Source organism: Rhipicephalus sanguineus, chromosome 8 (assembly GCF_013339695.2).
Source record: "Rhipicephalus sanguineus isolate Rsan-2018 chromosome 8, BIME_Rsan_1.4, whole genome shotgun sequence".
NCBI classification, from domain to species: Eukaryota; Metazoa; Arthropoda; class Arachnida; order Ixodida; family Ixodidae; genus Rhipicephalus; species Rhipicephalus sanguineus.
Genome location: NC_051183.1, coordinates 50,562,291 through 50,574,519, shown reverse-complemented (window position 1 = coordinate 50,574,519; position 12,229 = coordinate 50,562,291). Strand labels below are relative to the sequence as shown.

The window sequence follows — 12,229 nt, the reverse complement described above, 5'->3', positions numbered from 1 at the left end:
TGCTCATCAGTGTTTGCGGTGCGGCGTAGAGTAAACGCATATATAAATGTTTCCTCTGTGTTTCGAGTGTGGTTTCATTGCTTTCAGTCTATGAGGGAATGATGGCAAATCAAAACCAATGCTTGGTAACGGCAGGTGTCAGTAAGCACTTTTGGTGCCAACACCACTATTGGGATACCAGACATATACAGATCAATTACAATTGTTGGTCATCAATATTAATATTAAAGCAGTGACTTTTTCCAGAAAGCAAAATACTGAAACCGCGAAGCATTTCACACACAACGAAAAAATCATTTCTATGAGAAATTGAAACGCTTATAAGCAAGTATGCATACATATGCATTCAGTAGCACATTTCTTATAGTCTTAACTATAAGCAAGATTAGTTTACTCTTCGCTTATCATATCCAGCTTGGTTGTTTGTATATGTAGATATATTGGATGATCACGATACTTTTACAGGTAATACCAGCATATCCTAGTGCACAACATGAATCCGCACTGTAAAAATTTAAAAACCATGCGACGTACATGTAATCTCAGCTTCGCCGACTGCTCAGTAATCCTCAATAATTATAAATTTAATTTCTAGGAGTGTAGGAGAATGATATTTAGTGCAACTGCAAAGTTAAGTGAAAATTTGGCGCGAACATGACAAGGACTTCATATTTGCACGTGAAATCATATCAAGAACTCGCCTTGTCACTGAAAATAATGTATGTGTTTAAATTTAGAATGCATTACACCACCACTGTTTCTTGCTTTTCTTTTCCAGCTAGCAAAAAGCAAGCGATAACTGCAAGTAAAATAATACGTACGTTACCTTTGTCATAGAGAACAATATCAAGTGCTAGTCCATAAGGACGAACGCTCTGGTGGTCCCAACATAAACGTGCTGATACTGAAAGTGACATTGGCGCACGCTTTGAATGGGCCACATGTGACTTGCGTTTGGTTTCGATGAAGGATTGCGCCGCTTGCGCAAGAGCTCGGCCCGTGGATCAAAGCGCTGTCGTTAATTTCAGGGCACTCAAACCTGGAATCAATCTGGTAGAAGTCAAAGTGAGCTTTCGGTCTCTCCCATGTGACAGTGAAGAAATTTTCCTCGGCAGACAGTAGCTGCAAATTTATAACTTCAGGCAGGGCCACTGCAACAGCATAAATTGTTATTCAGTATTGGACATGTCAATATACGTATGAGACTTCTAGCTGTGTTTTGATTGTATCTGATGCAATGAATGCTGTGAGACGAAAGAGAGTGAAAAATGGGTATTAACGCTGAAAATGTTCTTTAGAATTGTTTTTGCCGAGTCTTTCAGTACAGTTATCTTCAATACAGACATCCAGCCAAACGCAACAAACATTCAGAGTGGACAGTTTTAGTGAACCCAACCATCGCTTCTTTGATAGTTCACTGCGTTCAACAAGCATTAGGCTTTATATCTTGCTGTGAAATTTCATCGTAATAGACGACACCTTTCCGGATAAAATTCGAAGGTTTGCAGGTTCTTTGCAAATTTCCTATTTCGAGAATAGTAGACTATGACATACAAGCGTATCATCGCGGTTTTTGCTTGGTGGCCTCTTTCTATTGCTTAGCGGAATAAATGTTGTCTGTCGGCTTCGTTTATTTTAAGAGACACACACGATACATTACTCCCACGATAATGCATTTCGCTACTACTATAAAATCGCCCAGATAGAGACCAGCTTACCAGATAATGGTGCGACACTTTCGCCGCAGGATGAGGGCTGCAATGAAAGAAATAGAGTGGGATCTTGTAACGTTGAAAGCGCCGCAGGTATGGTTGTATACATGAATATGTTCAAATGAATAAGTGATCTACGACATATATACGTGCCAGCCGCTGATAAATCTGCGCAGTCGTTATTATCATGAGCGCCGTCACCACTGTAATTTACTTTGATTGACACTGCCCTTTTAATTATTAATAAACTGCATAACGAAGGTGGATGCCTGATTTGTAACGTTAAACAAATGCTGTAAGACTGTCTTTATTTCTTCTATCATGGGCCGCGTAAATAAAGGCACAAACTTCAAATTTTTTTGTTTCTATTTGAGATCTTTTAAGTTTTGAAACGCAAGAATAGAAGAGAAGGCAATGAATAAGAATTCTTTACCTTAGACAAATGGTAACAAAAACATAAACAAAGATGGCGGACACCTCTTATATCAAGCGACCAACTTGTACTTTTTGGTTTAACACAACATGAATTGCACATAAAGAAAGCAAGATAGTCCAACTCACCTTGCTGCCCAATAAGTAAAACAACACCAGATATGTAGAACCAACTGTGATTAGAGAAGTCAACAACACAGCTTTCCAAGGCATCAACACGGCACATTCGTGATTTCGCGTCTTCCACTCTCGCAGCCCTCTGGATGCTTCATCGTTCTTTATGCTGGCCGTAAAACTCACAGAATCATCTTGATGTTCGTAGCGAACGTTGAATGGTTTGTCGTCTTCCTCCATTTAAAATTACATTAGGCAATATCGGTGTCCTAATGGTTATAAGCTGACGCCTCCTAAAAGGGGATTCATTGCCATTAACTGCTTACCATGTGCAGCAGGAATGAAACTTCAGACAATACGGAGAAGCAACTAAAAATAAAACTAGTTAAATGCGTCCAGCGAATACTGCACACAACCAGCTCTCAGCTTCCGAACAGGAGCTCGAGTACGTTTTCACGTGCGTTTTGATATTCAAATGTAATTAAAGCGGAATCACTACGCTGCATCGAAGGCACACACACGCACTCCTAAAGCAGGGCACTGTAACAAAACACACACTCCGGGCCGTTGGAACAAAGTGAGGGGTGAACTAGCGCGCGGGTTTGTTTGTGTAGGTCACAGAACCTTATCGAGGGAGGAAAAGAAAGCGACAGTTACATCAGCCTCGGAAGCGACAGCGACAAGCTTGCGGCGCTTTCAGACAGCGATGAATGTTTCTTCCGTTAACACATCCGGAGGATGACTGCAAACCGGATATCATTCATTCAACTTTGTAACAAAGTCAGAAGTTTCGGTTCTCCATATCTTTCTTCGTATGGTTGCACCCGGTCCATGTCTCAAGGCTTCAGTATCTTTGAAAATTGTCGTTCCGTTGGCTAGGTTCGTATTTATATTTCGTTAGAGGCCCGTCGTGCAAGCTTGATCTTGAATACCCTCATTATTCACATACAGCTTGGGCGAAAGCAATTTCCTGTATATACAAAGTATATATCCTGTTCGCCGGCATCGTGTTTCTCATGCTGCATGACGTGCGGTTCTAACGTCAGTGAAGTAACTATTTCAAGACGGTGTAATCAAAAGATTAAACATTTGCTTATCATCGTCACTCATTGTTCGTGAAAAGGGACATGGCGCGCTTCGGTCACACATCAAGTACCGAAAGTTAAAGAATTTGAGAATGACGTCCACGCGTTGCCTCGTGCTGACGATTCCCTTGGCAGGCTTTAGCAGAGAATGTAGTGTTCCTCTATCAAGCTCAAGACTTATCATTAGCTAAATGAAATGAATCAGCGGGACACTATGGGATCTTACGGAGTCCTTTGGCGCCCTACGGGTCAGTTAGATGCAGTGGTCTCGCGGCCAGCGGTACCACGAGAAATAATTTATTACTGTGCGATTTATAGAGCAACCGTACCTCCTAACAGATTAAAGCTTCCTCCCAGCTACGGAGTAAAAAATGCACCTTAATCATGAAGGCATAAAATATTGATAGGTAGTCATGCATTGACAGGTAGTGAAAGATCTCATTGGAACTACATATCAAGAACGAATCGCTGACTAGCAACATCCAAATAACTTCTCACATTTCATTTTCCAAGACTTTTGTTTACTTATCATTTCATTGAGAAGAACGCATACCTTGTGCATCATAGCGGAATGAAAACAGCCTTAGCGTCCTGTTTTTGTTGTGTGTGTGGTTAGTATACGCTTCAGGAGGCCACCAAGGTGCATATCCTGGCAGGTTTTTAAAGCCTTGTTTTTAACCTTGATTGCAGCATTGGATGAGTGTAGAATCGTCTTATCTATGTAGCACTCACCTTCTCATCAGACTCTAATTGGGAAATGGGCGGAAAATTCAGTTATACTCCCTCTCACAATTACGTTGCAGCACTGTGGAGGCTGCATGACTGTGGACCCGCTTGAAGTAATGTATGCTTTTAATCGTGTCCTGGTTAACTGTTGGCTATATACAGAAAACCAGACGAAAAATGTCCGGTTTCCTGCCTATATCTAGCAATTTAAGCGGGATCCAGCTGCTTAAGAGCGTACGGTCATAACGCGACACTTAAAAAACTATTTGAGTATCGACGATGCCAATTCACATGTTCTCCTTGAGAAATTTTCGCTTTTATATTTCTATTCCACCGGATCGTCCTCAGATCCGGCTACCGTTTTTTTTTAACATGGCAACATTGTCCCATTATTCCGTGCTGCGTTGCCTCAAACGTTGTTGCCTAATTGTGCACTTTTTACGGCTCCGTAAAAGTGTTGCTTCACTAGACTGTTCCGAGGTGCGTCAAACGGGGTACAAGCAACTCTCTTTGGAAACATTTGTGTGAAAGTGCAATAAGCGATCTTCATCAATTATAGTAAAGTATACGTCATCCAAGTGAAGTATTGTTTTGTGAAAGCGCTTCATTCTCAGCTCAGTTCAGTTTTAGTGTCCTAAATGCCCCCATCCAGGGGGTGTTAATAAAAGCGTGAGATTACCGAATAGAAAAAGAACAGACAACAAGATTCATCTACCACAGAATATGATCAGCGATGCGTTCTTGGAAAGTAGATGATGGCCCAACGGTGAAGATGTCCTAAGGTAGGTCGTTCCGGTCTGAAGCGTCTCTGAAGAACAATGAAGCTGAAAATGTAGTGCTGTGCAGTGGCTGGCGGGCAACTTGAAATGGATGACTGGTGTGGTAGGATATGCGTGCAGCGGCTGTGATATGCCGTGCCTGGTTGAGAGAAGAATGAAAGAACTTGGGATAAAGTGTAAGGCTGAGAGTTCGGGGCGATGAGAAATGAGCAGTATGCGGATTCGGCTTTGAAAAATCAGATGCTGATGTCATATGGATATGAGGAATGAATGAACCGGGCTGTCTGATCTTGAATGGCTTCCAAAGCAGTGGTTAGACTTGTTTTGTGAAGACTCCAGATGGCAAATGCATATTCTAATCTGGCCCTTACCAATGTTTTATACGCGAGTAATTTCACATGTGGCGGGGCAAGGTGGAGCTGGCGTTTAAGGACACCGACTGTTTTGCTCTTAACAAGAGAGTGTCATAATCCCTTGGAAGTTGCTTTGGATGACGAGGTTATGTTCTATACGGGTTCATGTTTTCGAAGGAGGCTACGTATGGTCGCCAACGTCGCGGAAAACTAAAGAACATAGCAGACAGAATCGGATTGGTCCTTTATCGATGATTGAAGACTGGCAACTGCTTTTGATGTCCTTAACGTGTTTAATGGTGTATCAGATATGTGGCGGTTCCATCCGATGTGCAGTGTTTTGAATCGAAAGGACTAGTTGTCCAAATGTGCTCTTGTAAATGCAAGTAACTGCTTACGCACATGTCGAACAGGGCGGGAAAGTCCTCTCTGAGTCCAAACTTCGTATTGTTAAATTTACGGCCATGCATAAAAACGGATCTTCGGTTTTGCAGAATAAGAATTTCCCAAATATGAGAGGACCTAAGTAAGTTCAATGAATGATTACCCAGACAATGTGCACGTACTATGTCGATAGGCGGGACGGTTGCTACAAGATTACTGGTGCAAATATAAATGACTTTTACAGCGAAAGCTGTTATGAAATCACAACAAATAATACCCAGGATGGAACGGAATTCGAACCTGTGGCGTCTGCGCGGGAGCCCAGTATTCTACCTCAGAGCTATGCCGGTGCTTGAAACAGCATTGCAAAAAGACCCTATACAGGCTTCATGTCGGGAAGGAACCACATTAGCATATGTAATGTAGCGTGGTAGAAGAGTAAAATAACAACCAGGCGTCACACAACGCGAATTCTGTCGCTGCCCGACACTTGCCGACACTGTCGCTGGCCGACACTTGCCTGTCTACGGGAAAGGTTGGGTGGTTGGGTCTCCAGCATATATGTTCTGGGAACAGGGTGATGGACAGGACCAGTCTGCCCCTTGCTAGACCGGACGGCGCGGCCGACAAGAACGTGAGAAAGAGAGAGAGTGGCCGGCGCGGGGGAACTCGGCGGCCGAAGAGAGACGAGAGACAACCAAACAACGAAGGATGAAGAGAGAGAGAGTAACGAAGAGGAAAGGCAGGGAGGTTAACCAAGCTTTGGCTCGGTTGGCTACCCTACACTTGGGGTGGGGGAGAGGGGGAATAATAGAAAGAAAAAGGTAGATAAGAAAGAAGAAGAGTAAGAAAAAGATGGATGAATAGCGTGAACTACACAACACGAACTCGCACTGTTAATTCACAGGCGCTCGTGAAGTCCGGTGGTCCTAAAGAAGCACAAGAGGGCTTTCGTGGCCTTGCGCCTATGCGAGACCGAAGGCCAAGGATAAAAGATCCTCAGCTCCCTAACCCCAGTTGTAAATGATGTAACTAAACCTTTTTGTATCTTTTAGAAACCTCATCGTCATCGTGTTATTGATAGCCAACCTTTTCATAACAATATTGAAGCATTGCTCCACCCCAGAGTACTTCATTAACGAAAGTTACGTAGGGTATTCACATGACTGCACCATAGGACGCACTTAGTTTCTATAACACTGACGTGAGTACTCGAACGTGAGGGATGACGTTACGTCGCACCAAAAGTTAACCTTTAAATGCCAGTGTTGTCGACGTGCCTGGTTATTACACGATGTGCACACAGCTACTACACTTACAAAAACACGTCAGTTGAGCTCGTACGATATGGCTCAAAGCCATAAAATGCAGCATAGAAGTACTCGCTGCTGCTTCGTATGAAACAGATTCCCACAACGCGTGGGATCTGCTGATTTTTCTATCTAGCTGCCTAGGTCTAGGTTCTCTCGTGATCACCTCCTTAGCTTTGTGTAAACCAAAATAGGCATGGGATGATGAGAGGGTTTGACGAATATGAATGTCTGGTCATGACGTGAATAACGTGAAAAAAGTATTCGGCAGATCCCACGTACCGTGGGAATCGATGTTATGCGAAGCATGCGCGGGATGGTGACTGTGGCATAATTTTTCACATTGAGCGAAACGTTACGGAATGACGCTAGAGAAATATGGAAGTAGTATACGCACACTCATATGCTGAAGAGTACCATGTGAATTACATGACCAATAGTTTACAGTTGCGGAACGATGGCAACGGCAACATGGGTGTTACCAACAACAGACGCGGTAACCTAATATGTAGTGCTTATACTCTTCAATACTGGATAGCGCGAATCCGAACAGGACAAAGAAGGAACATAGATGCACAGGACAGGCTTTACTCGCAACTAAGCTTCATTCAGGAAAGTTTCCCTAGATATATACAGAGCAGATTGGCGCGCTCAGGAGCACTGCACGTACGTTACAGTCACAGTTATAGTTGCTATGCTTAGACTTGTCCGTTATGACAGAGAACGCACGCACGTTTCACGAATCCGTGTGTGTGTGTAGAAGGGTGTCTTGACAGTTCTTGGACAAGGTCATCATCACCGTGATCAGTGAACACCAGCAGCCGGACCGGACTTGTTAATCGGATCCGTTCGTGACCGCGGCCATGAGGAATTTAAGTGTAGTGAAGTGCGAGGTATGGTGCAGCTGGTGGAAATCCTGGATGCCTCTTACGATGAAATGACCTTAGATGCCTCCTGTCGTGGACGTGGCAGCGAGGTCTTTTGATGCTCTCTCTATATCCAATCCGTCTTTCAGCAGTATAAGGACCAAGCGTTGTTGTGTCTTGATATATCAATGTTGAAGTCACCGGTAATGATGAGAGGCCTGATTCTCTCAGCAGATTTATTGTAGGAAGCATTGACACAGGTTTTTGCGTAATCCACGTGGCCCACGTTTTGGACTGCATGGACGGGTGGATGGTAGTTGAGCGCCTTCCAGGGGTGTTCTGTCTTCAGTTTCCTCACTCTCCTTGCATCCGCCGCGCTGGTGTATCAGTTAAGGTGCTCGGCTGCTGACTCGAAGGTCGCGGGTTCGATCGCAGCCGTGGCGGTCGCATTTTGATGGAGGCAAAATGCTAGATGCCCATGTCCTCGGTACACGTTAAAGAATACCCGATGGTCAATACACGTGCGATCTCGGTACACGTTAAATACCCTAGGGTCAAAATTTCCCGAGCCCCTCGCTACGGCGTCTCTCATAAATATATCGTGGTTTTGGGACATAAAATCCCAACAATTATTAATATTATCACTTTCCTTGCATATCAATGTATGTGTTCGCGGTTACTGTGTTAACGCGATAGCGTTAGAGAGCTCGTATCGCAGAAATTCCGCTGTCGGCGTCGGGGCCGTTGGTTGTGAGCGAAAAATCATCATCTTGTCCGTGACCGAAAAATCGGAAAAGCTGCAAATAAAATAAATAATAAAAATGTTGGGTCCGAGTGAGAATCGAACCCAGGCCGTCTGCGTGGCAAGCAGGTGTTCTACCACACAGCCACGCCACTGCTTGGAGCTGCACTGAAAGTAACTTCCATGCTTCCCAAAAATACGCGTCCTGTATACAGGTGTCAAAGTACGAGATGTAATAGCGGAGTAATATTGCGTGGTACAAGCGTACATTGTCATCGGGCGTCACACCATGTCAATATCATAATGACTTGGTGGTTTAAAGAGAGCCACCCATTACAAAAGGCACACACATTACTACGCGTATTCCCTTAAGACCACGTAGTGGGTGCATCGCAACTTCGAAAAAGTTTCTCGCGCATAATAGCTCCTGGTTTAAAGCATGCTACCCATTACATAAGGCACACACCTTATTGTGCGCATTCTGTTAAACACTCGTAGTGTTGGAACTGCGCACTAGGAACAGAATATCGCTATCGCGTTCAACTCTTAAAGGCGAAGCTTAAGCGTCCCCCAATTTTGGTTGAGACTCTGTATCGCCTGTGGCACATACCCGCATAACATTAGCTCTGGTTTACGAGTATGTGCCACAGATGACTTACAGAAAGGGTTTAATGACGTACACGAAAGGTATTTTGCGTTATTCATGTCCTGACCAGTGAATAGCGCTCGTCATACACTGATCCCCTGCTATGCCAATTTTAGCATATCACAAGTTATGGAGATGACCAGGAGAGCACCCAGACGTAGGCGGCTAGATAGATAGATAGATAGATAGATAGATAGATAGATAGATAGATAGATAGATAGATAGATAGATAGATAGATAGATAGAGTGAAACCTCGATGATACGAATCTCACGGGACCACCAAAAATACTCGTATCATCCGAAATTCGTATCACCAGAAAGCATAGAAAATTGGCATGCGACAAAAGAAAGCTGGCGTACATTTTCATTTATTGTTTTTCAGGGCCGCGGCAAGGTCACGAAGAACCCTGAATGATTGTCAGTTAAGTTTTTAGGTGTCGCCAATCATACCAGCACTCGTAAATATACGGTCCGTACGCAAATATTTAATAAATGAACCGGGTGCGTTGTGAACCGCGACAGCAGTAGTCCCTTCCAAATTTTAGTATGTTTTTTTGCATGACACCGGAGTACTACAGCGCAAGTAACAAAAGAAGCGCTTTGGCGCGATGGATCAAGGCCACAAAATTACAGAAGCACGGTCCTGTGTTCTGATTTTGTTATCGCGTAGGTGTTGGGGATGTGTTTTGGGATATTTACGACCGTGCCCACACAAGTGCGACCTCAACGGTCACGCATGTTTACGTTGTGAGGCCTGACTCCTTAGCCATGACCGTCCTTGCCTTTTTTTGGTCCTCGTCCACCTTTAGAAAAGTTTTTTTCTTGCACCGTGATTCTGACGATTTGGCGGTGCGGCACGCATGCCCACGCTTGCGTTACCGCGCTCGCACGTGCTTCGTGCGTCTTCCGCAACAGCGCGGACAGCACCTCTTCGTACCTGGGCGGTAGCGTATACGTTCGTATCAAACGTCGCTGGGTGAAAATCAGTTCGTAGCAACCGTACTACATTACATTGCAGGCAATGGGTCTTGGCCGGGACCAACGAAAAATTCGTATCACCCCGAAATTCGTATGAGCTATGATCGTATCACCGATGTCTCACTGTAGATAGATAGATAGATAGATAGATAGATAGATAGATAGATAGATAGATAGATAGATAGATAGATAGATAGATAGATAGATAGATAGATAGATAGATAGAAACGGTGAAAGTCTCATTGGTTCGCTAAGAAATCTTTCGCATTCAATAATCACTAACTTGTTACTCAATGCGAATCATTTTTTAGCGAACGATAGGCACTTTGAGCATATCTATCTATCTATCTATCTATCTATCTATCTATCTATCTATCTATCTATCTATCTATCTATCTATCTATCTATCTATCTATCTATCTATCTATCTATCTATCTATCTATCTATCTATCTATCTATCTATCTTGCCGCCTACGTCTGGGTGCTTTCGTTATCGCTTCCTTAACTTGGTGAGAAAATATTCCAAACGCCTGGGGAATTTATCTTACTCTTTTAATCACCTGCTTTACTCAACATGAAAACATAACAAGTGTCGGCATTTATACATGTGCGGTCGAATATTCCAGCGTTATCGCTGGCTGTCGCGCAAGCCCTAGAATAAGTTCGACTGTTCGTGTCTTGCGCGCAATCTTAACAAAACGATCTACAATGATCGCGAAGCTTTTCGAACAATAAGACGCAATTTGCGCTGAGCGTTGCTGACAGTCTTTGCGGGCGAAAACTGAATGCAGCAAAAGTGAAAATAAGAAACGCACATGGCAATGCCCTCCTGTGAAAAAGCATCGTCTCGATGCTTAAAACAGAACACGGGGGGTGGCCAATGCATGCAACAATAAATAACAATAAGCAAGAAAGTACAATAAACAATAAGCACAAGCAAGAAAGTACAATATTAAAGCAAAAGTACAGTCCTCAGATTAACTAACACGCGTAATATGGTTTGAGGCGCACGACATGGACGACTTCAGGTCACGCACGGCGCCGCTGAGAGTTCGTAATGCCGTCAGGGACAACCTCGTAGTCGAGTGCGCCGAGCCGCGAAGTAACCTGTACGATCCGAAGTATCGTCGAAGAAGCTTCTCACTAAGTCCCCGTCGGCGTGTCGGCATGTCACCGGGTTGGTATTCCATGTGGCGTCGTCGAAGATTACAGTGACGGCTGTCGACCCTCTGCTGGTTCTTGATGCGCAGGCGGGTGAGCTGCCGAGCTTCTTCGGCGCGTTGCAAATAAGCAGCGACGTCGAGATTGTCTTCGTCGGTGGCTGTTGGCAGCATTGCATCGAGCGTCGTTGCCGGGCTTCTTCCATAGACCAGCTTGTACAGCGTCATTTGCGTCGTTTCTTGCACGGCCGTGTTGTATGCGAAGGTCACATACGGAAGGATGGCCTCCCACGTCTTGTGTTCGACGTTGACATACATGGCCAGCATGTCAGCGATGGTCTTGTTTAGCTGCTCGGTGAGGCCATTAGTTCAACCAACTCCCGGAAACAACTGCTAGCAGCCGTGATGTGGGATACGCACATTCGCCGCCGCAGAGACATGGCGTGCGCGCTTCGCGAATGCGAGACCGTGGAGAGCCGTCAGCAGAAAGGAGAGTGAAGAGCAAAAAAAAAAGAAAGGAAACTATGATGTGCAAGCGGCTTTTCTTTTCGTGAGTTAACTTGTAAGGTGTTCACTGCATCAGCGTAGTCAGAAATTTCTTTTTTTCGGAAAGGAAGTGGGGGGGGGGTTCAACCATACTTATGTATGTTCGTGAGTGCGCTTGTATGCATGCGTGCATATATACTCATGCAAAACTGGAATGTTTCGGGGAGGGGAGGTTGAACCCCTCTCCCCCCTGACTACGCCAGGGATTCACTGGCAGGGGAGAAATTGGCTCTACGTGATTCGGCCCGGAGAATAGGAGGAATAGGAGAACCCTCTCTTCTGGTGTTTTAGCGATCTGACTATCTGCTCGTGCTCTGCCTTTCTCAGTCTTGCCGAGAAGACACCCAGGAGTGCCTTGATTCGACAGTGGAATCTTGACTCACCGTGCAGAACA

General features: G+C 44.5%; 1 protein-coding gene across 1 annotated transcript in view; it reads left to right on the top strand.

The window, feature by feature from the left end:
* Window positions 1-6,165: 6,165 nt before the first annotated feature.
* Window positions 6,166-12,229, top strand: part of LOC119403217 (trichohyalin-like) — an 85,143-nt gene continuing 79,079 nt past the window's right edge. The window contains exon 1 of the mRNA XM_049418233.1: window positions 6,166-6,219. Coding sequence (XP_049274190.1) covers window positions 6,166-6,219 — 54 coding nt within the window. The remainder of the gene's footprint in view (window positions 6,220-12,229) is intronic.